Here is a 22,898-nt window from a genome sequence, read left to right on the forward strand (position 1 = left end):
CCGCTTACGACCACGATCCGTCCACTTGTCCACCTGACAGACAACGGACAAGCACTCCTTGTTGCATATTTGGAGCACGGTGTCCAGTGAGTCGTTAATCTATGCTGGCATCCGTAACGCTTACCTCTCTGTTGTCAGTCGCTGGGAATTCTTGCGAACGTGGACTCTGCCTCTGCATCTCCACCTGTTCCCGTTGCAGCACCCACACCAACGCATGCGGCGCAAATCGAGGCCACACGAGCTGTGTGGCAAACAGGTGCAGGAGCAACAGCACGCGATATGGTGGCTGGAGGCGGTGAGGGTGGTTGCGGGTGTCCGGCTTGTACAGGTAGTTGAACGTGAGTGGTCATCTCCCCGTCCGTATGTCCGTTATTTTCCGAAGAGAGTCTAAAGAGGCTTGTAGGCGAAGGCAAAACAGGTCGCCGTGCTCCGTGCCCACCTCGCGGAGCAGCCCGACTCGCAGGCGGAAGCGAGTTCCTCGCCCGTGCGCAGGCCGACGCGCGGACGTGACGCAGATGGACGCAGAGCACAAGTACTGGCTCAACGCCACCGTCTTCTCTCCAACTGCCAGGCCTGGTGCGGGTCCACCGCTCGACGCCCCTCCATCCCCTCGCCCGTCCCGCGCGAGATACGGCAGCGACTTCGATGCCCCACACGGCAGCAACGTGCACCATGGCTTCGTCCACAATGACTCCCGGAACGCTCCCCTTTCATCCCTCGACGCCTCGCATGCACATCCCGCCCTTCCCCTGCTTCCCACTCCCCCAACGCGTCTGCTGTGACGGTGGATATCAGCTGAGTGCGGCATTGCGGTCACGAAGTTCTACTTGACGCCTGCACTTCTGCGCGGTGTGGCGTACGATGCAGTCAACGTTCGTCATACCTAGATCTGCCTATGACATTTTCCAGAGCGCTACCGAGTCCCCGATCTTTGACTGATTCCTTGCTTCACAGTACATCACCCATCCATTAATAGTCTGGTACCTTCACTCATTCAGCACTTTTCCGCACTACTGTCTCGTGCTCGAGTGTGTGCGGCGGGGAGCTCCTGGACTTAGTCGACAACCCTGTTGTCCAGGCGTGGATCACAGTCGCTCGTCAGGCGGACATGGGGAGGCCTGTGCAGAGCAGTGGCCTGGATGCACAGTGTGGGTCTCGTGCACCGTGACATCAAGTCGGAAAGTGTGTATCTCCGGCCGCGAAGATCTCACGACACAGTTTGCTCACCATTACTCCAGACATCCTCCCGACGACGAGCCCGTTCGCCGACCTGCTGGCCTCCCAGTCGCTCATCAAACCCAACGACTTCGGCCTCTCACGCTGCTCTGCGGCTCCGACTCGTATGCCGCCCCCGAGCTCGTGACGGGTCGCGCCTACGACGGACGCCAGACGGACGCTTGGGCGTGCAACGTCGTCCTCTATGCTCTCGCCACGCGCCGCCTCATGTTCGACTCCCCCGTCGCGTCCGAGTGCACCGCGGAAGGCCGTGAAGCGGACCGGGTCGTTCATGCCAGTGGCCCGAAGAGTACCCGCGGCGGACCCCGCGCGCTTGGGCGGGACGGAGCTCGCGCAGAGCGACGGCATCCGCCAGCAGTGGGCCGCCTGCTCGTGCGCGACCCGCGCGGGCGCGCGCACGTCGCCGACCCGTGCACGGACACGGATACACGGAGAGCCCCCCCCGTATTGGAGACTGCGGAAGGTAGCTCGCGCGGTCGCCGTCGTCACACGGGTCGAGCGAGGACGGGCCGTTGCCGATCACCGTCGACGGGGTGGACGGCCGCAAGGTGACGGTCGAGCCCGGCGTCGATCCGTAGGACGCGGACGCGGACGCGGGCATGGACGACAGCGAAGGCATTCTCGCCGACGGGGAAGACATCGGGCCAGGGTCCGTTGCACGACAGGAGCACTAGCACCGGCACCGTTGGGCTCGCTCTTCCCGTCGTGGCCGTCGTGCTCGCTACATAAGAAGCCCTGCTATTCACCTCAGGGTGAACAGCCGCCCCGCATTTCTTTTCCTTCCACCCATATCCTTTTGTCTGCCCCTTTTGTCCTTGTGTCCGTTGGCTTTCTGCAGCCGAGTCCGTACTTCAGTACACACATTTCATCCTCACATCTCAGCCAAAATGTTATTTGCAGTGAAATCCTCATTCAAAATATGAGACCGACCTCGTACTAAGAGTACATGGATGGAGACCGTCGCCTCCAGCAAGAGCGGCTCCAGCTAGCTGATAGCAGATGGAGAAAGTGGATGGCTGGGAGACAGTGTCTCCAGGTGGAAACAGCTGTCTCCATCAGCATCGGGCCGGAGACGGCCGGTCTCTCTGAGTGGAGACGCTGTCTCTGGGCCTGGCTGTGAGGCCGGGCCCGTCTCCGGCCCAGCACAGATGGCGATCTTGTCTCCGGAGCCCGTCTAGGGGCTCCCGCGTTTCGTTGCCGAGACGCTGGATTCACATCGCGGAAAGCGCCGCAGCATTGCATAGTACTGACATTGATTAGAACTGAGCAGGTTGCAATTATCTCGTACGATACAAGCAGTCCCGTACTATGCCTGGGATCGTAATTATGCCAACAAGAAATTGTAATTAAAGAAGAATCCCCCAAAGGGACCTGTGCCAACGACTTGCTCTGCGTCTGGACCGGCTTGACCGTCCACACCGGCAGCAGCCTGAACCACTTTCTTCAGCACAAAGTTTTCCGTCGGGGCAGAGCCGACGAGCATGCGGCACGTGGGGCAGGTGTAGTTCGGACGCGCAACATGGCGGAGGATCTTGAATACACTGAGCTCCACCTCGATCCGAGCCTGCGGTGGGAGATCATGCCGAGAAAGCGCGAGGCGGTACTTGTCAGGAACGAGAGAATGAATGTCGTAGGCTGGGTGAGAGGCGCAGTGGATGGCCAATGCCTTCGAGAACCAATTCTGCAAACATTCTTGGCAGAACGTATGTCCACACAGTAGGCTTGTATGGACAACAGGCAGGGGGGAAGAGGCGTGAGGAAACCTGCGTGTAAGCCTGGAAGTTACGACGAGTGAGGTGGAAAGCTCACACGTAAGGACGCCCCATCCGGCATGTGCATATGTCACAATTCAGATGCTCTTCAAGGGCAGGGGGTACAGACTTCTCGAGATCATCCTATGCAAATAAACGAGGTGAGTCCCTGACATTACATAGACAAATCAAAGCTCTTACAATACGGGCTTGCAGAGCCAGCTTTTCCTCGTGCTGTACACCCAGGCGGTGTTTCAACCTTTGGATTTCCTAAACGTGCGCAAGCCTCTCAAGCACAAAACCTGGACATTCGACATGAAGATACATACCTCTTGTAAGTCCTGCTCCGACTTTGACGGCACGCGTTCTGCCGTCCTTCCACGTTTCCGAGGCGGCGGGGGCCCAGTGTCTTCGTCTGAGGAGATATCGATGACCTCATACACGGAGCTTGACCCTGTCTCTACGCTGAGTTGCGCGTGTGGTTGAGGAACGGCATGGCCCACGGCCTGCTTCTTGCGTGCTGGACGTTCCAGTGCTTCGTCGGGGAAAGTGTCATGAATGGGCACAAAGCGCTGACGTCTGGGCAGTGGTAAACGGGTAGAGATTGGAGGTTGCATAAAGGCGAGTGCAAAAAAGCCTGTTGAGAAGTGGTGTGTGTGGGGATTGAATAAAACGATCGAAGCTGAAAGGTTGGAGAAAACATACCTCCTCTTTCCCCTAGCGCCGCCAGGGGACCGTCTGCCTGCCTCCCCCGAAACAGCACAGCGCAAACACCTCTAGGCTGATATAAAGGTCTGTGGGAGGCAGCACTAGTTAGTGAGGATCCCCAGAAGATTGCAATGGCAAGTTGGTCGGGACACACACAGCGAGGGGACGGAGGAGACAAGCGTTCATTACATAATTTAGCGCACACGCACCGGTCGACGCGGGAGAGCCTGGGAGAGCTGCACGATCAACAAGCCAGTTCACAACCTCGATCATGCTACACGCCGCCTCCTCTCCCCCGTGCCCGCCGTGGCTACGACAGCCTCCGCTCTTTCCCGTCCCTGTCCGAGTACTCTTTCACGGGTGCACGCTGATCGTGTTTCGCTATCCCCATTCACTCGAACGCAAACCAACCGGCTCCAGCTCAAAGCATGCCCGCCTCGCGACCTCCCCGCTCCAACATCCTCGCGCCGCCATAATTCCCCACCGCGCCCCTCGTGCTCCTCTGTGTCTGACCCTCCGTCGTTTATGCGATATGTGCTGACCATAATCGAAGCAGGTCGTCCAACCCGATTTTCTCCGCCACGGCTCATCTGTCTTCTCTGATACCAAGATCGGCGGCGGACCCTCCGGCCTCATCCTTGTCAAGAGCGGCGTCCCATTTTACGATCCATCGCTAGGCCCTGCCGTCCTCCCTCGCCCCGAAAACGGCACCTAGTCCACTGTCCCGGACCCCGGCTGTGACGACCGCCCCCTTCCCTACACGTACCTGCTCACCGTTCCGCGCCTCGTCTGCCTCGCGCGGGTCCCCCTTCGGCGTGGACTGGCATAGGCAGGTTCGCGTGCACTCACACATCCATGCCGTCTTTCACAAGCTGCCTCCTCCGCGCGTCGCTCTCTACGAACGTCGCCGCGCTGGCGAAGACCCTCCGGACGCTCTGCTTCGCATCCCAAAATCGCGTCAACTTCCCGCAAGGGCAAGGAGAGGGCGCCCGCTCAGATAAATGTTGCAAACAAGCTCATCGCGCTCAAGCGCAAGCAAGCGTACGCAGTCCTTTTTATCACACCCTCCTACCTTCTCATCTTCTTCTCCGCCACTCAGTGCCGCCACCACTCGCGAACGTCCAGAACGGCCAGAACGTCCGTCCTTCTCGACAACAAGAGCCTCATCAGCCCACCCTACCTCACCGCGGCGACCACAATGCGTCCCCCATGCCCAACTCGAGTATCGCTGTCTGGAAGGCTCCCCACAGTACGAGGCCGATCCAGATGACTTCTTGCGGCGGTCCAAGATCTCATCCTACCCACATGGCTCACACTCGTGCCCTGCCGCCCACGGCAGTCCCGGTAAGCTCTACGATCCCAACACGGACTCGGTCCGCAAGACTTCCCCCATGTCACCGCCGAGCCCGACGCAATGTCCGATGCCGCCTCGAGTCCTTATTCGCCGCGAGTCTCCCGTATGCACAAGACGCCCGCACCCTCGTGGAACACCGACAGCTCTTTGATCCTCTCAAGCACAGCGGCCGCGACGGCGACGAAAGCGACGAGGATGGGGTGCGCCAATCCTCTTCTCCTTCTCTCTTTTCTACCCCAGTAAGTGTCCTCAACAAAGTCGTGTGCCGTTCGTTCATCCCAATCCTAGCGCCGCGTTGCCCCCAGACGTGGACGCGGACGCCAGTTGGCCTTCCAGGCTCTCGCCGTCACTTCTCTCGACTGTCTCCCTCTTGCCCACATTCTCAACGGTGACGCTCCGGGCGAGCCGCCTCCCATCGGGGCCACGGATCTTGTAGTACACCGATAAAGGCAAGTGCCGTTCACATCGTTGACAAGCATGTCTTGCTGATTTTCTTGTGTCTGTCCCCTTTTTATCATCTGCTCTATGTATATGGGCCAAAGTCGATGCGGAGTGGCAAATACAATACACCGTGACTCGCAGCACTATTTTTGCAGGAGCATAGGTGTTTTCCTCGTACCCTCTTGTCAGTGGCATCTTCTCTTATCGTGTACTCCACTGTGCTCGCTTTCCCTATGACGTTTCGTCCTGTGTCCACTCATCGTCTTGGTGGACATTTATGTTTTCTCCTTGCGGGTTTTGTGAATGGGGTCAACTTTATGGCTCTCCGTATGCGGCGTAATCTTTCCACCTTCTGTGTACACGCAAATATTCTTGGTAACCATTGATCCGACTTTATCCTTTGCGCCTCCGAAACGTCCAACAATGGCAGGAGGCGCTCTGGGGGGATTATTCGGCGGGTGTCTCCTCCTCCCAGGTAGCGCCTTTGATAGGCCCCTCGACGTCAAGTGCGCGCCGATCTCGTCGACACCCGCAACCGATGGGAAGCCTTCAAAGCGTAAGCAGCCGACGAAGGTCGCACGCGAGGCCAACCGCCTTGCCGCTCAGCAGGCGATCCGGCAAGTCTTCGCCCGCGCCGACTTCCGTAACTTCGCCCCAGACGCGGCTCATTCATACGGCGCCCGCGTTGTTACTCTCGACGACGTGGCGCGTGACCAAGATCTCATCCGCTCGCTCGTCTGGGAGGCGCACGAGATGAACTGGCGGTGCGAGGTCCTCGCTCTGGATGCCGAACTAGCTGGGTCGCGCAGGTGGTCCGACTTGGACCAATGGGCGCGCGAGTCCCTCGTTTCCGAATTCTGGGGGAGTGCGTCCTCCGGGATGGACATATGCCCTTTGGGTGACGTTGATCGCTCGTCATCCTGCTGGGTCCGGCCTCCGGACGCGAGGTGGGAGAGTGGGAGACCTCGTCTGCGCGCGTTGCTCGAGCTGCAACGTCGATGGCCTGGTCGTCCTGCCAGTCTCTTTGGAGCCGCGAGTGAGGTCGATGAATGCGATGTGTTCTGATTTGCCAATATTCAGGCTGCCGTGATCGAGTTTTACGTTGACAGTTTCGTGCGCACCTACCAACGCCTTCCGATCCCGCCTGTTCGAATCCCTCATGTTGTCACCACGGTAGTTACCGGTTCCTGGTCTCTCGCTGTCCATGTATATCCTGATGCGCCTTGGTAATACGACTTGTCTCCTTCGCTGCTCCTGCTCGATTTCCCCGCACCGAACGCTTCCCCATCGGACTCCTCGCCTGCTTGTTACGTGAGTACATTACCCCCGTTTTGCGCCGCGTTCTGATGCCGTGTTTTGGCAGTAACGTCATGGGGGAAACTAAACTGCGATTTGAAGAGATCATCCTCATCAAAGCCTGGTTGTCAAAGCCACAGATACAGGTGCTCTTGCGTGGCAACGACGTGAAAAGGCAGATGAAGGCTACGGAGCTGATATTGACAGCTTACACCAGAGGGTTATCCAAACCATTGGAGGGCGAAACAACCAAGCAATTCGAGGCACGTCGCAAGCACCAGAGGGGGCGCGGCAAGCAGGACAAGCCCATTCCTCCGGAGACCGCTGCGGATGTTGAGGAGCGCAAGGCGATGGCCAAGAGCGTACGCAGCCTCTTTCTCGCCTGCTGAAGTAGGCTAACCGCTCCCCTAGCGTATCTTGGGCCGCATCAAGGATTGGTCCAGGGTCAACGTACGTCGTGTCAACCGCCAACTTCATGGTTCCCCTCCATTTTCTCATCCGTCTGTTGCAACTTAAAGCCCTCTTCTCTTCAGAATTAGACGAGTATCAAGCATCCTGACGATATCCACTCCGTCTACGCATGGCCATCGCTAGAGAACACAACCTCAGCCTCTGATCTCCCGCGACGGGGCATTGCCTTTCTATAGAGGTTCCCCACTTGACCCCGCATACCCCACTTTAGTCGCCGCCCCAGGTTCAACGTTCAGCCTGTGGTCCACGAAAGCGGCTTCAAGGCCGCAAGGGATTGCTGTGGGCCGCGTCTTCGCAAGCACAGAGGAAGCTTCGGGGGACAAAACTAAACAGCCCGTGTTATGGAAGCCAACTGGAATGTCGTCGTGAAGACCTTAGCCTAGCAGCGGATGGCTTCCGACGTCACGTCGGTCACCTGCGAGTGCGTACGGATGGATGAGAAAATGGTTAGTTTAGCCCGATTATGGCAATCGTCCCCATAGTCGTGTCCCGCTATCCGACTCGCGCGAGCTACTCGGACATTCTCTTCGCATCCCATCTCAGGGCTGAGAACGGTGACTGATTCTCATATATATACTGCCAGTCCGGGGCCCCAAAGAACGCAATTCCTCCCTTTCCCTCGAGCTCGCCTGTATCCAACCGCCCGTACGATCAGCCGACATCTGTCTCGTCTCTCCTCTTCTCTCTCTCTAGGTGTTCTATTATCAATCGCCGACACCCGTCACTTGGGACGACAACAGGCTCCAAGACCGAGACAGAGGGCGAGCTCGTCGCCATGCCCAACGACAGTCCACCCACCCAACCGCGCTTCCGCCTGGCCATCGCGTGCGTCTCCCTCGTTTCTGTCTCATTTCTCGCCTGATGTGTCCTGCTTCTCAGCGGTTCCGGAATAGCAGGCCTCACACTCGCGATCGCGCTCGGACAATTTGACGATCCGGTGTCGCCCGTTGAGATCGACATATACGAGTCCGGGCCCGAAATCACTACCGTTGGCGCGGGCATATCCGTCTGGCCGCGGACGTGGGCAATCATGCGCAGGCTCGGACTACACGACGAGCTCATGCAGGAAGCAGTGAAAGGCAAGTGGGAGACGAAGAAGAACCAAGACGAAGGGAGCACTCTACATCAAGCGGGCGGGGATGACGGAGACTGCGAGGAGACATGGAGTGAGTCCACAGTGTACTATACACTGCAGAAGGTGCTGAGATCCGGTCCAGGGCCGGCCTTTGTGTGCCGCAAGTCGGACTGGCCGCGCGAGGGCTTCGAGTTCGGGCGCATCATGGTCCCAGGTCGGCCTCCCTCCTCTCCCGCTTGCTCTCTTCCACGCTTACCCTCGCGCGCACACATGGCGCGACCACGATGCACCGCGCCTGCATGGTCCGCGTCCTCACCTCCCCGCGCACTGCACCATCCACACCACCAAGCGCCTTGTCTCCTACAACCCTCCCTCGCGATCCTCCACGGCCATTAACGGCGCATACACCCCGCACTTCGTCGACGGCACCCACGCGTCGGATGACGTCCTCGTCGGCGCGGACGGGATCAAGTCTGAGGTGCGCAGCGCTATGTACACGCACACGCACGCACGCGATTATGACAGCACGCCCGTTGCGGCATGCGCGCGCTGTGCGCGCTCCCGCCCGAAGTGGACGGGCACGGTCGTGTATCGGTACTTGATCCCGACGGAGCGACTGCGTGAGGTTAACCCCGCGCACCACACGCTGCATGTGATGGCACCGATGAGCGTGAGTGCTGGTCCGGCTTCCATTGTCTTGTTTGAGGCTGACGCGCTGTCTGCAGTAGGGAAGGTAAGCGCTCAAAGATCTATAGGGAAGACTCGCGCAGGTTGACTGATTTCGCGCGAAAGCATATCATCACGTACCCGATCTCGCACGGGAAGTATCTCAACTGGATCGGCTTCGTGACGCGGCCCGGGAAAGAGGGCACCGAGTACCCGCACAAGTGGGTGCTCGACGCGGACCAGGACGACGTCGTGCGCGAGTTCACGGGCTGGGAGCCCGAGGTCGACCAGATGATCGCCGTGCCACGTCTCCTTCTCCTCGCGCGCATAGCTGATTCACTCGCGCAGTGCGTGGAAGACCCGAAGTTGTGGGCGATCCACGACATCGAAGACCTCCCGTTCTCCGTTTCCGGTGGAGTCGCCCTGATCGGAGGCGCGGTGCGTGCAGTCTCATCGCGACTCTGGACGCGCACGACCACTCACCCAGCCGCGCTCTCGCAGGTGCGCGCCATGACGACCCACTTGGGCGCAGGCGGAGGCCAAGCGATCGGGGTCAGTGCGTTCCCTCCCTCCCCTCTGCGGTGTGCTGAGCACCACGCCCATGCAGGACGCGTACCTCCTCGGCACCCTCCTCACCGACCCGCGCACCTCTCCGTCGCGCCTCCCGCGCGTGCTGGAGATCTACCAGGCCGTCCGGCTCCCCTTCGCGCGCGCTGTCGTCCGGAACGCGCGCACGGTCGGGCTCATGTACGAGTTCAACTCGCCTGGGCTGTACGCCGCGGACCCCGCGCACGGCGAGCCTACCGCGGTGGGCGTGCGCTCGGGGGAGGAGGACCGTGGACGCGAGACGGCTGCGGACGTCGACGTCGACGAACTGAAGCGGCGCTTGGGCGGGCTCGAGCGCGCGATCCACGGGAATGTGGCAGTGGCAGTGGAAGGAGAAGGTGGAGAAGCAGTGGGCGGAGGCGGAGCGGATGATGGACGAGCTGGAGGGCCGTGCGGCTCCTCCTCATCGGCGATTGGAGAGGTAGTGTGTCGTCGCATGAGTTGTGGCACGTTGTACGTGGTTCAGAGATCCCATCGATTCGAGACTGGCATGCTTCTCCACTTGTGCCTCCGTGTGCCTCCCTCTCAGCGACGGCGACACCTCGTCTTCGACTGAAATACCCTTTGCTATCTTTCCGTTTAGCAGCCAATCTCGCTCAAGTTCTTCGGGATATGGTGGCTCCTTTGGACCGCTCGCGCACGGAGCCGGGAGTGCCCGATCCTGGATATGGAAGCGGGCCGAGAGGACACGAAATTCCGAGATATTCAGAGTACCGAGAAATACCGCACGCCGGAGACCCGGAAAGCCAAGACGACTCTTACCATCACTTCTCGTACGTAGTGTCATGGTTCGACACAAAACGAGTACTCTCAACAAATCACCGCTTTATCATTAGGACCGACCCCGCCAACTCTCAATCTCCCGCCGGCTCCCCACCGTGAACACCATCCCACGACGCCTCCTCCTCTTACTCGGCGCACCGCGCCCGGATGTCAACGTAGCACGCCTTAGCATGCGCCTCCGTCGCGGGCTCCTTGTGGCCGTAGCTGGTATCGAGGACGAGAGGGCAGCGCGCCGGGTCAAATTCGCGAGCACGACCGTGGCGTTGACGCGCCAGGAGCATTTGATATCGACAACGTTCGTCCCATCTTGCGGAGGACCTCGGGCGGTGCGGCGTAGTCGAGGAAGTCGCCCAGGACCTGGGGGTACTCGCCCGGAGGACGAGGACGGACTCGGCGCGCGGAGAAGGGCGACCAGAGAAGCCAACTGGGGGATGCCGCGGAGGCGCATGACGAGAGCGACGGGGAGGTAGAAGGAGTAGCAGGCGGTCTTGAAGATGTCTTCTGCCGCGTTGGAGGAGGAGGTCGATGGGCCGGCCGATCTCGGGCTGGAATGTTGTCTGTCTGCTCGACGCGCATTAGTCTTCCCCCGCGCGCGCAATGAAGAGACAGGGACGCACGTCGTGGAAGAGCTCGGGGACGTCGCACTGGTCCTGAGCATGGAGGTGCTTTGTGGGGAGGAAGTATATGACGCCCACGAAGATGAAGGAGGCGATGTAAGAGACAGCCTCGACGCGGTACCAGCACGGCTGGTCGCGGGGGGTGACAGACTGGTCCAATCCGAGGGAAAAGGTTTGGAGCTGCGCATGAGCGAGGATCGGGGTGATCGCAGAAGACGAAGAAAGTTCAACGCACCAGCCGACTCGAAGGACAGCCTCGAAGTAGTACTTGTCGTCGGTGAGCGCGCATCGGGTTCAAGAACCTCCGTAGATCGACGATGGAGACATCCCGGTCCTGCATTGTAGTACAGGTTCGGGGGCGGGGGAGAACAGGGAGCAGGCGGGCGCGTTTGGGCGCATTTGGGGGCCCACCGGGGAGCTCGTCGCGGGGGGGCCGCGGAAGAGGCGATGAGAGCGGCTGCCGGCAGTCGTAAAACGAGAGGCGGCGTGGTCGTGCAGTGGCGTGTGCAGCGGCGTCCCTCGCTCCGCGCGGTGTCTTCATCTGTCCTCGACATCCAACAGTCCATCGCCCTCCGCCCAGTGGGGAACTTCACGCCGATAGAGCCGTCGGGAAGTACAGATGGTCCCGATCGGTTTCGTTGCGGAAAGTGCGGACCTGGCGGGGCTTTTGGAGTCGGACGGTAGTTTGTGGCGCTGCCAGTGCTCCATCTCGTGCTCGACGCGAGGATCCCGTGCAAGATCGCGGCTCCGAAACAAACCATCAAGTGCGGTAGAATGCAACGGAAACCTTGAGGAGAGAGTCGGGTATTGATGACGCGGCTCGCGGCCTGCGGCCTGCTCCCACCTGCGAAAGTCTGGGCCCGCGGCTAGGTTGGACGAATGCAGATGACAGACTGGCGTCGGGATGCGCTGGGGAGAAGGTTGCGGAGATAACGGTATGAGTGGACGTGCGGCGGGACGAGGAAGGCGACCGACCTGTAGCAAGATACGAAGCTAACGGAGAGCCTGGTGCGGGGCGCTACGTTTGACGCCCGGCGAGCCGGTTCGATCGTCCGTGTGACGAGCCAGCCAACGTGGCAAAGCGAAAGACGACTAGGGGGAGGGGTGAGTGTCGGGAAGCTTTCCGGAGTTAGAGTCGCATTGGAAATTGGGTAGCATTCTTGGGGAAATCAACGAACATTGAGAGGAGAGAGACGTACCGATGCGAGACACCAACAGGTCAGCAGGTAGACCGCGCAGCGTGAAGGAACTCTGGCCTGCGGGCGCGGAGAGCGTTAGACGAGCGAATGGCAGGTAGAGGATGTTAACTCACGTACTCTGCTGCCCATGATATAACGCAGCTCCAGCAAGCGTTGGCTCGGAGAGATGCGCACGGCACATACACGCACGTGCTCCTGAGGTTGCCCTGCGAACGATCGGCATGCGCGACTGAGAGGGCGGTGGAGCAGAAGGTGGAATAGCGTTCGCTGGATGCGACTTTGATCGTGCCGACGATGTGTGGGAACGCCTTGTTCTCTAAGGTCGAGGACATTCCTGCGGTGCCTCTCAGCTGAGCATCTTGTGATTGGCGCCTCGTACTGTTCTTCCAGGTCGATGACGATGTCGTTGCGCGTAGGTCGGGGAAGATAGCGATGGCGTCTGGTACGGATTGTTGCCGGGGAGGTCGGGCGTTCTCAGCACATGATACGCACCATGCTCTGGACGCGAAGGGACGCGCTCCGTGACGCTATCTTCACCTGCACGCGCGATGAGAGTGGGTTCAAAGACCCCAGGGTGAAACAACGCACCGTATGCCCGGCGATTCAGCTCCTGCCCTTTTGCGGTGCGGCTCGAGTCTTCTTCCCGCTCGCTCAGAGGTGCAGCGAGATGCCGCCAGTGAAATCTCAGACGCAGGGTGCCCAATACAGGATCTCCCAAGCCGTACCTCTCTGGCGCACCCAGAGGCCATGCAGGTCTTCCGGGCCAAGGGATCACGCGCACGACGCGTCTGGGTGTCGAGGTCCGTGCGCTCTGGTAGCTCTGACCTGTACGGGAAGAATGAGCGACACGGATCGCAGCGGCTGAGAGACATTGGCGAGCCTTGCGTTGCTGGACATATTGGTGGGGATGGAGGAAGGAAGAACTCACCAAGTGGAAGTGATGAGTGAGCCCGTACACCACTTGGCGTACTCTTCGCGGAAGAGAGGCGACTATGAACACGTCAGAGTTGCACCTTGCACTGCGCAAAGTCGTGCGGGATAGAGGCACTGAGGTCGAGATGGTATAGACGGCGAGGTTGTCGAAGCAAGAGGCGAGCGCAGCTGGTCGATCTGTGAGACGAGGGAAACCTGGCATGGGCAGTACCCTTGAAGGCATTTGACCGTTGTGAGGGTCGTAGCAGTCAAGAAGTAGTCATAGAGCATAGATCGGCGAGATGGGTGTTTGGAAGTGAGTCGCGGTGAGAGGCTGCTGGGGAGCAAGTGATGCAAGACCTAACCCTGGGACGAGATTCCTCACAAGTGGGTTTATTGCACGAAGCGCTGTGCTTTCACTGAGGACCCTCGTTGAATCTCTCACTCTCATGACTGACTACTGAAAAGTCGTAGACATCACCCATATTCAGCGTCGAAGAAGCTGGAGTTGCCAATCTGAATTCTGTTCGCCACCTCGTATTCTCATCATATACCCGCACACGAGTCATTCCCAGAGATTGTCGACCTTGTCAGTGTCATTGACTGCTACACGCTCTTCACCCTGCACGCCTACCGCCCCCAGCCTCACGCCCGTCATTCGAGGTAACAGCGGAAATCTTGTCCCAGTACCGCAATCTAGGACGAGGTCGCGTTTCTGGAATAGAAGCATTGTGCGGGGTACCTCATGTGCCACCACTCTCGTCGCGCGCAACTGCGCTCCCATGTCCCGAGGATCTCCCGCCTGGCGCCCTAAATGCCCGGAAACGGCCTGGGCGCAAGGACGCCCAGGGCGAAATTCCTGAGCTCCTGGGATCCCTGGTCACCGGTCACCGGTCAGGCCTTCAGGCCCCCCAGGCGCCCTCCGGAGCCCACAGGGATTTGGGGAATTACTGACAGTGAGCACGATGTCATCAGCATGCGCGAGGCATTTCACTCTGATCGTGCCGAGGAAGACATCGCCGTCATCGTCATCAGGTAGGGCCAGATCGGACATGAAGAAATTCCATGGCATAGGGGACGCGGGGTCGCCGATGAGAATCTCAGAGGCCCCGGCGTCAGGATCCCGGCTGCGGCATGCCGCGATGCTGCGCTACGTTCTTTGCCACTCGTTTGCTATGGTCCGGCATTCTCCATGCGATATGCTTACGGACTCCTGACATTGTGCATGTAAATATAATACGCTACGGCGCGACATTGGTCAGCGATCAACGCAGTTCTTGTATGCCCTTCTCATATCCCATCCGCTAACGGCGTCGCCGGCCGTGGCCCTTCGCCACAGGCGCTTGGCGTCCCCATCGCCGATCACGCCTCGCGCGTCGCCGCGACTCGCCCACCTCCTCGTTCTGCACACTCCCTCTTCGTCTTCGTGAGCCGTCATAAGGCGTCTCGCCTTACATTCGACATATCCCCCTGGAAGCGCACGTTGTATTGCATTCCTGCGTAGACTGTCCGAACCCAATCCACTAGAGGGCCCGCCGCCCCCCACCCTGCCACCAGGTTTTCCCAGAGTTTGGCGTGTGGAACAGAGGGGAAGGCGTTGGTGATATCGACGTAGGAAAAAGAGGGCGGCTGGCCACGCGCACTCTGCGCCTCGGTCAGCACTTTAAATATCCTGAGCGGAGGCCGTTTGGTTCCGTGGGACGTGAAGCTTCAGGAGACAACCCTCAAGGCCAATGTTGCGGTGGTTGGCAGCACCAACGTGGGCTTCCTCTTTCTTTGGGGCCGCAACCAGAATTTTTTCGAGCCAGCTAGCGGGAGCACAACCGCCTGCGATGCAAACGTTGAAGAGCTCACAAAGGTTAGAGTCACCATACGGACGACATCCGAGTACGAGAGCTTGTCCGCGCCTGTCGCCATAGGCGCCGATAAGGCGCCCAGCGTGCGCGCCTGTACCGCTGCGCCTCCTCCGGTCCCCTCCCCAACGCCACTGGCGCATCCTCCTCTCCCATCCTTTCCTCCACCTCTCGCCCCATCGCATTTCGGTCTCTTGAACCCCCATGCCCTCTTTTCTCCACATTTGATCGCAACCGGCATGCACGCGCGACGGGACCTCGTGCGGTTGCCAACTCATCAACTGCAGCCGTGCCATGGTTCGCAAAGGCACGTTGTTTCTCTCTACGGCGCTTTCATTGCCCCACTGTGCCCCACACCCCTGTTACTCCGCCGGATCGTACAATCCCATGCAAAAAGTTGGGCTCACACTCGCCAAGTGTTTGCAGCACTCGGCAGACCAGCTCTCATATGAGAAGGGCATGATTGGGGACCTCCAATCTCTCTGCCACAAGAGAAGTCCATCCAAGCGTGGCGCACGCGGCTCGGCCGGTTAGGTCTCCAACGCGTGTATCAGACGTCATCCATCAAGCAGCACTCAGACGTTCTCCGGAATCGGTAAGTTTATTGCCCGCTGTTGCAGAGCTGGAGGGAGTCTGACGAGCGACTGCAGTGCCATGTTCACACAGTTGACGATAGAGCACCGCACATCCTCCTGCTTAACAAGTCTAAAAACCGTTTGGATATGATGGCGAACGGAGATAGATCGCACAGCTGTTCATGGGGTGCGAGCACGGCGTCGTCATCGTCTCGCCCGACTGCCGTAAGTTCGCTCTCCTCCTCCTCTGGATCGCACGGCGACGGTGCCCCTCAAGGCTGGTCTCGCAAGTGGCCAAGGAGTTCCAGGAACACGACAAGCACTGCCGCCCGCGGACATCTGAGCCTACTGGCATGGGCATGACCGAGGACGATGAAGAGCAGGAGCTCAACTCGTTCTGGCCATCCACCATCACCCTCCGCCCGACCTCCCCCTCTCCTCTCGTGTCCGCCCCTGCTATCCCGGAGGAGCTCACCGAGCGCCCCAACGCACTCCGATCACCAAACAGCTCGAGATGGCGCTCGAGCTCTCGAGCTCCCTTGAAGCCCAGCATGCCACCGCTCAGTCCACAATCTCCGTCCTTGAGTCCAAGGTCACCTCACTCGAAAACCTCGTCCAAGACACGCAAACACAAGTTCAATCTCAGGTCGAGGTCACCAAACAGCGCGTTCAAGCATCTGCTGAGTGCGCCCGTGCTGCGCCGCAAGAACTTACCATCCCCGCTGCCGCAGGCGAGGAGGCGAGGAAGGAGGAACGTGAGTAGCTCTCCTCGATGTTCGCCGAGTGGAAGACTAAAGCCAAGGGCAAGTGGAGCAGCGTGCACGAGGACTGGACTGACGTCACCAGCGAGCCAGGGACGAATGGGAGAGCCGGATGCACGCCACAGAGGAGACGGTCTCCACTGCCGCGATGAAGGTCGAGAACGGACTCGCGTCCCTGGATTTCCCAGCCGCACCAGCAGCAAAGGTTTATGAACGTAAACGCGAAGCCCCATCCCAGCGGCGGCCTCGTCACCCCTCTCAGCCCCTGCTCCCTCTCCTCGGCACCGCGCCGCGTCGTGAGGACGCACCCGGCGGTCTCAGTCCATCTCCTTCTCTCCCACCGACGACGGTGCCGACAACTTGGTCTCTCTATGCCACAAGCAGCCAATTACCATTCCCCAGTCCACGGCGGCGACGATCGCCATGGTCTGTCAACAACTCGAGCGATTCGGAGGGCACGCACCAGAGCCAAGCTGGAGACGCCCGGGGAAGCTCCAAACGCCATCCAGCTGATACAGCTGCGATCCCCAGCACCCCGCCGCCCTTTGCTCTGCTTCCACCACTGTTCAGGCAAACGATGGCCACTACATAGTTGTCTGCCGTCTGCTATTGGACCCCGTGACACTGTTCGCTTCTCCGTGCGCGTTGCCCTTCGCCTCCGCCTTGTCCCGGCCCTCTGCGTCGCTCTCTTCAACCTCCGCGTCCTCCGTCTCCGCGTCACCCACCTCCGCCCACGCCGCCATGCTCTTCCTCCGCGTCCTTCGCTTCCGCATTGCCCTCCTCTTGCCGGCGCCTGCGTCACCCTCCTCCGCCCTCAAGCCCTCTACGTCGCTCACGTCCGCGTCGCCCACCACTGCCAGCGTCACGCCCCTCCGCGTCCCGACCGCATCGCCTTCGTTCGCCTCCACATCACCCACGTCGACGTCGCTTGCCTCCGCGCCGCCCTCCTACGCGCCACCCACCTCCACACGCGTTGTTCTCCGCCCTCCGCCTCCTTCGCTGTGTCGCCCTACCACCATGTAGTAGCAGCATACGGCAAATTTCATCCCTCATAACAAACTAGCGAACCTTCATAAGGGTGATGAGAAATAATAAGGTGAGGACGACGAGCATTGTGGTAGGGCGCCCATAACGGGCACTTGATGCACATGCCCGAATCCGTCGGTCCCGCCGCGTGTAAATGCGCGTTGTCCATCTCGCACTCTTCGTCATCCTCGCTCGAGACTGTATCGATAAGCTCTTCAACATCCGTGTCGAGCCCGTCCTGGGCCTGCTGGCATACACGGTCGATGCGAGCCGCTCTGAGTGTCTCTTCACCCATCTTGGCAGCGGCGGTAGTCGCTGTTGGCGGCTGGCAAAGGCAGGTCCTCTAGCCCACATCCAACATGTACGACTGTGCTGCGAGAGCATGCCCATCTACATCCGGGTCCTACACCATCTGAGCGTAAGTGCCGAAAGAGGCTATGGAATGCGAGAAACCCACAAACAAAGAACCGGCATGAACTTGGGGCCGCCAAGGGGGTTGAAGCACACCCCCAGACGTTCTCCTGCCGCGCGTAAGGCTTGTAGCCGGTCACTCCACGCCCGCCCGCCCTCATCCCGCCCCTGCGTGCGGTCCCAGAGGGCCTCGCGCCATGCACGGGCGGGCGGGCGGGCAGGTGGCACGCACGGCATGGTACTCATCAAAGTTTGCCGTCGGCCGTGGAACAGGATCTCCTCCACCTCAGTGGGGTCAACGGGCAAGGTGCCCAGGGGCGGGAGCTCGAAGCTCTGGTTCTCGACGAAGGTGATGAGGAGCTTTGTGGCGAGGTGACGGGTGGCTCAGTGATGCAGATGCGGTCGCCAAAGTGGGTGCTCTTGTGGGTGATGTGCGCGGGCTCGCGGTAGAGGGAGTATAAGCCGCGCGGGGTCTCGATCAAGTGGCGCCGGCGCGTGGTTGGGTCGTCGGGGAGAGGCAGCGGAGGCCATGATGGCGTACAGCCGGGCGTGCTTCTTGAGCCTAGCGCGGAGGGTGCGTGGGCGCGTGGCGAGTTTTTCTGCACGGGGGATGAAGATTGCGGGGGAGAGCTTGAAGGGGAGGGGGGACGTACCTTGTGGTGAGGGCAAACCAGCAGCGGCCACGCCCTTGTGGCTCTCCAGAGGCCAGCTAGAAATTGACTCGTGGTGGGCCCAAAGGCGGTTGAGGACATCCATCGCGCATTGAACGAGTGCATGCAGGCGCACCTTTTCATCGCACTCCCGCTGAGCAGATGATTGCCACACAGCATCCAGAATGCGCGCTCCAACAACAGTGGGATGCCGAGGAGCGGAGGGCGGTCATGGGGAGCGCTGTCGCCGTCGCTGGCCACCAGGCTGCGCGCTGACGAGAGCGTGCCCATCGCCGACGTAACCATGTAAACGGTGGAGAGGGCGCCACAGTCACCCGCCAGTGGTGCCTTGACATGGGCAACTGGATGAGGCCATCCGAGGTTGATCCGAGGGACAGACGCGGCCGCAGAGGGCGTACGCGCACGGCGCCAGGCTTGCGCATATCACGTGGGGGTCTTCTGTGCATACACATGAGCGGGGATGGTGGAGGTGCAAAGCGGAGAGGGGAAGAGAGGCGAGACAACGAAGGAGGGAATTGCCAGGGTAGGCAGGGGAGAGTAAATGGGAGGTCGACATGCCCCGCGTGTGGTTGCGGCACCCACTCGTAGACACCCAGCTGGCGGTGCTGGAGCTCGTGGTGCGCAGGGAGTGGTGCGCAATGAGGGCGGCTCTCCAAGAGGCATGTGCAGAGGAGGAGCGTTCAAAGGAGTTTTCCGTATGTGCAGAATGCGCAGCCCACCGTGCGCGCGCCCAGTCCGGCGTACGCCGTACGGAGGGGCTGGGGGCAGGACCGTTCAGCACGCTCTCGTCCATCGCGTCGCTCGGATCCCAGTGCGGGGTGCTCATTGAGAACTTGACGAAGAGGGCTTGGGCCCCGTCAGAGAACGGCGGTTCCCCAGCCACGGATGGAACATGTACGAGTGCACAAAGGCAAAAGGTGCGTGTTATTTCGCCCCGGGCCGATCTGCATTTGATAGCAATATTCGCGCGTTACGCCATCACGCACAGTGGCCCAAAATGGCCACTCTGCTGAACTGCTACTGCTCTGCATCGAGTAATATTGCGTGTACAGGAAGTGGGGTTCAGATTGCTTTGTGAGGTAAATACAACAGCCATCATCGTGCAAGCCCTTGTGCGTTCCGTGTGAGGACCGCCATTTAATCTATGGCATCCGCTGCAATTCCAATGCGCCTATGTGCCACCGCTAGTCGAGGCTGGCGATGGGCGATAGGAGCTGGTGTGCCCACGCGCGGACAACGCCGAGGCCGATCGCGAAACAGTAGGCGCTGATGTTGGAGCCAAGGAATGCTGTGACTGTGCCGGCGATGGCGAGGCTGAGGCATCTCCTATTGCCGCCGCTGTGGAGCTTCGCCCCGACACCTCTGCTCTAAAGAGCCGGCTTTGCAAGGACGGCGCACGCAAGCTGCGCAGCGGCGGGGCCTCGTAGCTTGGCGCCTCCCATCGCCCCTGCCGCTGCCACGGTGCCTGCATGGCCTCCGGGCTGCCTGCCGAGTAGGAACCGCCCTGCTCCCAAAGCGGGGCACCAGCGTCGCTTTCCCCTTGTGACCCCACAAAGTGCGCTGTGGCAAGTCGTTAGCATTGCCCCATTGGTGTGTGAAGCGGCGTACCATGCAGGGGATTGGGGCCATATATAGAGGCACCGGCTCGATGAAGCGCTGCTTGGACCAAGCCGTCAAGCTGCAGCCGCGACCTCGCGACCTCAATCTCCAGCCCTTGCATTGCTGAGAGCTGCTGCTCGAGGCGATCAGTGCGGCGACGAAGTGCCTCAAACTCTTCACGAGGCACCCATGCACCAGTCGGGGCGCGCGCGCTGTCGAACAGAGGACGGACCGCTTCTAGCGCATCTTCAGGGAGGATGTAGGCTAACGGCACGTCACGGAAGTCGCGTCCTACCTCGAATAAGCGAGAATAAAGCCCGAGGGAGGCAAACGTACCAGGTGGCGGCGGTGGCTGGTTGTGCAATGCCACTGTGTGAGGCGGCGGCCCACCCTGAGCTGGCAGCGGGGCCCCACGGTGCCTCTTCGGCGGTGGCGGCAACCCTGCGCCTGATGGAAGGGGTCCTCCACCAAGAACACCCTCCCACTCGCCTTTGCTGCCACTGCCGCTATCGTCAGCGTCGGTGTCATTATCGGCGTCGGCATCAGCGCCCCCATCATCCCCGGTGTCGCGATCTGGCACCCAATCAGACCTGGCAGGGAATCAACGTGACCAGCCAACGCACCCTTGGAGCCGCCGTCGCCATCCACAAATTCCTCCTCAGGGCCAAGGCGTGGGTCAAACGGATAACCTGGCTGTTGTGCTACAGGTGTTAGGAGGACTTTGATGAAGGCACACTATGGGACGCACCTGCTTGTACGCAGCCTCGCCCAAGTCCTCCACCGGCCCCATGTCATCTCGGCGGAGTGAGGCAGCCGCCAGGTTCGCTAAGGCCGCGTTGTGCTCAGCCAAAACGTCCTTGGCATCGCGGCCTGTGACACGCGCGCGGCACCATTTCACAAACCATGTTGGAACGTCTCCGATCCCCCCAATTTGTGCCCAGAGTTCGGAGACCGGAGTGGGGTTGGGGTAGATGTGGGGATTTGCCCACTGCACCCCTGCCCGGTAGGCACAATACGCAGCGACAAACCCTCGGGAGATGCCGGGCGAAAGCCTGAGGCCACATCCCGTCGCACCTGCTCTGCAGTTCTCACAGGTGTCGTTCTGCAAAGGCGCAAACAAGCACCGGATGTTGGCTTTTCGGCAGCCTCTGCATCGCCAGTCGACGGGGTCGTCTTTGGTCTGAACAAATTGTGTTATTGAGCTGGAATGTGGAGAAAACCCATCAGACTCACTGGACCAGGCGCTTCTGCGATCGGGAAGAAGTCGGGGGCGCCAGGGAAGGGCGGGAAATGTGGCTCGGGTGGCACATCGGCCCCCGCCTTGCCACGTGATTTGTATTTTCCGGCAGCCGTGTTCTTCGAGGCTTTGCTGGTGCTTGGCTTAGAGGCGGCGTTCGCCTTCGAAGCGGCATTCGCCTTCGAGCGTGTTTGCCGCTGGTTGGTCGCAGACGCTGCCTCGCCACGAGGTTCTGCCAAGGGGGCACGCAGTGAATACTAGGAAACATCCCAAGGGAGATCTGAGAGGCGCACCTTCCTGAAGAGGGCCTTTCACGTTAGGCACACCTTCAGGGGGAAGCCCTTCAGCCTTGCGCTTCTTCGCCTTTTGAGGTTTCTTGGGGGTTGGGTCGCTAGGATCGATGCCTGCGGGCGGTGGTTCATCTGCTGTGCGCAGGCATGAGCATGGAATTCGGGGGTCTAGCATGATCGTGCTGCTGGGGAATGGTTTGTGGGCACCTCCGCACCAGCTGCCAGTCGCTGCCGCATCGATTGCCGCTGATGTGGCATGGCCAGCGCGAAAACTGGACGGGGCGTGGGGAAAAAATGTAGCTGCGTGCGTACCTCTTCCAGCATCAGCCGTCGACCCCCCAATGCCTGTGAAGTCAATGGAGATGAGGGCAATGCGCGCGAGCATGGTCTGGCATGGGGAGCTCACCGGGCGCCAGGTTGTGCATTGGCATGGGTGTAGAGGGGCCCAGCGGCGTTACTGGAACTTCTGAATATGCGATGCACGCAGATGGCAAAGAACTTACTAATGTCGACCCACACAGTGTCCTTCAGTTCGCTCCATAGGAGCAGGGGGACGTCGCCGCTGTCGTTTACCTCCAGCCCCACATTAAACCCGTGATATGCCGCCGCCTGCCTGTTGCTATCGTGGGGTTTGATACGCCAGACCGATGGCTGGTACGTTTCGTCGAGGTTGACTTTGTCGTATTCGTAATATGCGGCGAGGGTGAGCTTCGGCAGGGTTTTGAAGGGCAGCCCCTGGCACCGCGCTCGGCGTATTTCGCCAATCGTGAAGTGAAACCAGGGCAGCCATGCACCTTGATTGGGGCACCGAGGGTCAGGGTTCTTCAGCAGTGCGTAGTGCACAAGGGAGGCAAAGCGGGAGACGTCCTCTAGAGAGTATGTGGCGGCCATGGTGGGGAGCGGGGCATGTGCAGGCGGTGGCAAACCTGCCGCCGACGACGCTGCTGGCGGCGATCGGCGTGGGAAATCGATGGCGCCCCCGCCGGAGGCAGCCTATCGCCTGTGGGCGCCATTGCCCCGCTACCAGCCTGCACCACGACCATCCCACGCATCCTCTGCCCTCGAGATGTCTACTATGGCAGGGCTGGTGTTTGAAGGTATGTGCTGTGTCGAAACACCCACATGCAGGGGCTCAATGCACCCTTGCGCAGGCCCCACAGACGTGCTTGGTGCGTCCTGCTTCACCCGCACCCCGTGCTGCGATTGCACCTGAGCGGGACGCGCATAGATCCGTCATGGGCGCCGCTACTCGATTGTGGGGATCGGTACGACTTCTCACCTTGGGGTGGCAGGGTTTTACCGGCAGCCGCTCTGCAGCTCTTCATCCCCTCGCCCAGCTGCACTGTTGGGGAGCTCCTCC

General features: G+C 60.3%; 8 protein-coding genes across 8 annotated transcripts; 4 read left to right on the plus strand and 4 right to left on the minus strand.

Annotated features, from left to right (window-relative positions):
* Positions 1–1,079: 1,079 nt before the first annotated feature.
* Positions 1,080–1,452, plus strand: BXZ73DRAFT_4019 (kinase-like domain-containing protein; the record flags this gene model as incomplete). Its single annotated transcript, XM_048018526.1, has 2 exons — positions 1,080–1,217; positions 1,258–1,452. Coding segments are annotated over 2 exons (333 nt in total), but the record flags the coding sequence as incomplete, so codon positions are not given.
* Positions 1,453–2,560: 1,108 nt separating this feature from the next.
* BXZ73DRAFT_78001 (uncharacterized protein) lies at positions 2,561–3,604 on the minus strand (the record flags this gene model as incomplete). The annotated part of the gene is made up of 2 exons (XM_048022779.1): positions 2,561–2,917; positions 3,317–3,604. 2 exons carry the CDS (start codon positions 3,602–3,604, stop codon positions 2,561–2,563), a joined length of 645 nt encoding a protein of 214 aa, XP_047877299.1.
* A 2,301-nt stretch (positions 3,605–5,905) lies between these two features.
* BXZ73DRAFT_47823 (uncharacterized protein) lies at positions 5,906–6,555 on the plus strand (the record flags this gene model as incomplete). The annotated part of the gene is made up of 2 exons (XM_048019944.1): positions 5,906–5,965; positions 6,055–6,555. Coding segments are annotated over 2 exons (561 nt in total), but the record flags the coding sequence as incomplete, so codon positions are not given.
* A 1,477-nt stretch (positions 6,556–8,032) lies between these two features.
* Positions 8,033–10,029, plus strand: BXZ73DRAFT_101954 (uncharacterized protein; the record flags this gene model as incomplete). The annotated part of the gene is made up of 8 exons (XM_048015065.1): positions 8,033–8,082; positions 8,137–8,423; positions 8,475–8,485; positions 8,547–9,065; positions 9,125–9,436; positions 9,500–9,550; positions 9,606–9,863; positions 9,925–10,029. The coding sequence occupies 8 exons, from the start codon at positions 8,033–8,035 to the stop codon at positions 10,027–10,029; spliced, it is 1,593 nt and encodes a 530-aa protein (XP_047877301.1).
* Positions 10,030–10,512: 483 nt separating this feature from the next.
* On the minus strand, positions 10,513–11,344 carry BXZ73DRAFT_101955 (uncharacterized protein; the record flags this gene model as incomplete). The annotated part of the gene is made up of 5 exons (XM_048015066.1): positions 10,513–10,591; positions 10,644–10,744; positions 10,800–10,948; positions 11,001–11,271; positions 11,321–11,344. 5 exons carry the CDS (start codon positions 11,342–11,344, stop codon positions 10,513–10,515), a joined length of 624 nt encoding a protein of 207 aa, XP_047877302.1.
* Positions 11,345–12,022: 678 nt separating this feature from the next.
* Positions 12,023–14,169, minus strand: BXZ73DRAFT_101956 (uncharacterized protein; the record flags this gene model as incomplete). Its single annotated transcript, XM_048015067.1, has 10 exons — positions 12,023–12,096; positions 12,204–12,260; positions 12,317–12,324; positions 12,393–12,519; positions 12,583–12,642; positions 12,696–12,740; positions 12,792–12,932; positions 12,985–13,028; positions 13,132–13,193; positions 14,071–14,169. The coding sequence occupies 10 exons, from the start codon at positions 14,167–14,169 to the stop codon at positions 12,023–12,025; spliced, it is 717 nt and encodes a 238-aa protein (XP_047877303.1).
* Positions 14,170–15,725: 1,556 nt separating this feature from the next.
* BXZ73DRAFT_101957 (uncharacterized protein) lies at positions 15,726–17,327 on the plus strand (the record flags this gene model as incomplete). The annotated part of the gene is made up of 5 exons (XM_048015068.1): positions 15,726–15,986; positions 16,052–16,227; positions 16,398–16,509; positions 16,626–16,730; positions 16,836–17,327. The coding sequence occupies 5 exons, from the start codon at positions 15,726–15,728 to the stop codon at positions 17,325–17,327; spliced, it is 1,146 nt and encodes a 381-aa protein (XP_047877304.1).
* A 2,269-nt stretch (positions 17,328–19,596) lies between these two features.
* Positions 19,597–22,429, minus strand: BXZ73DRAFT_101958 (uncharacterized protein; the record flags this gene model as incomplete). Its single annotated transcript, XM_048015069.1, has 12 exons — positions 19,597–19,706; positions 19,811–19,972; positions 20,021–20,144; positions 20,199–20,302; positions 20,348–20,584; positions 20,635–20,704; positions 20,760–21,191; positions 21,245–21,480; positions 21,542–21,673; positions 21,851–21,883; positions 21,945–21,995; positions 22,042–22,429. The coding sequence occupies 12 exons, from the start codon at positions 22,427–22,429 to the stop codon at positions 19,597–19,599; spliced, it is 2,079 nt and encodes a 692-aa protein (XP_047877305.1).
* Between the last annotated feature and the right edge of the window lie 469 nt (positions 22,430–22,898).

This window comes from Epithele typhae (genome assembly GCF_022376455.1).
Source record: "Epithele typhae strain CBS 203.58 chromosome Unknown BXZ73scaffold_28, whole genome shotgun sequence".
In the NCBI taxonomy this organism is placed as follows: domain Eukaryota; kingdom Fungi; phylum Basidiomycota; class Agaricomycetes; order Polyporales; family Epitheliaceae; genus Epithele; species Epithele typhae.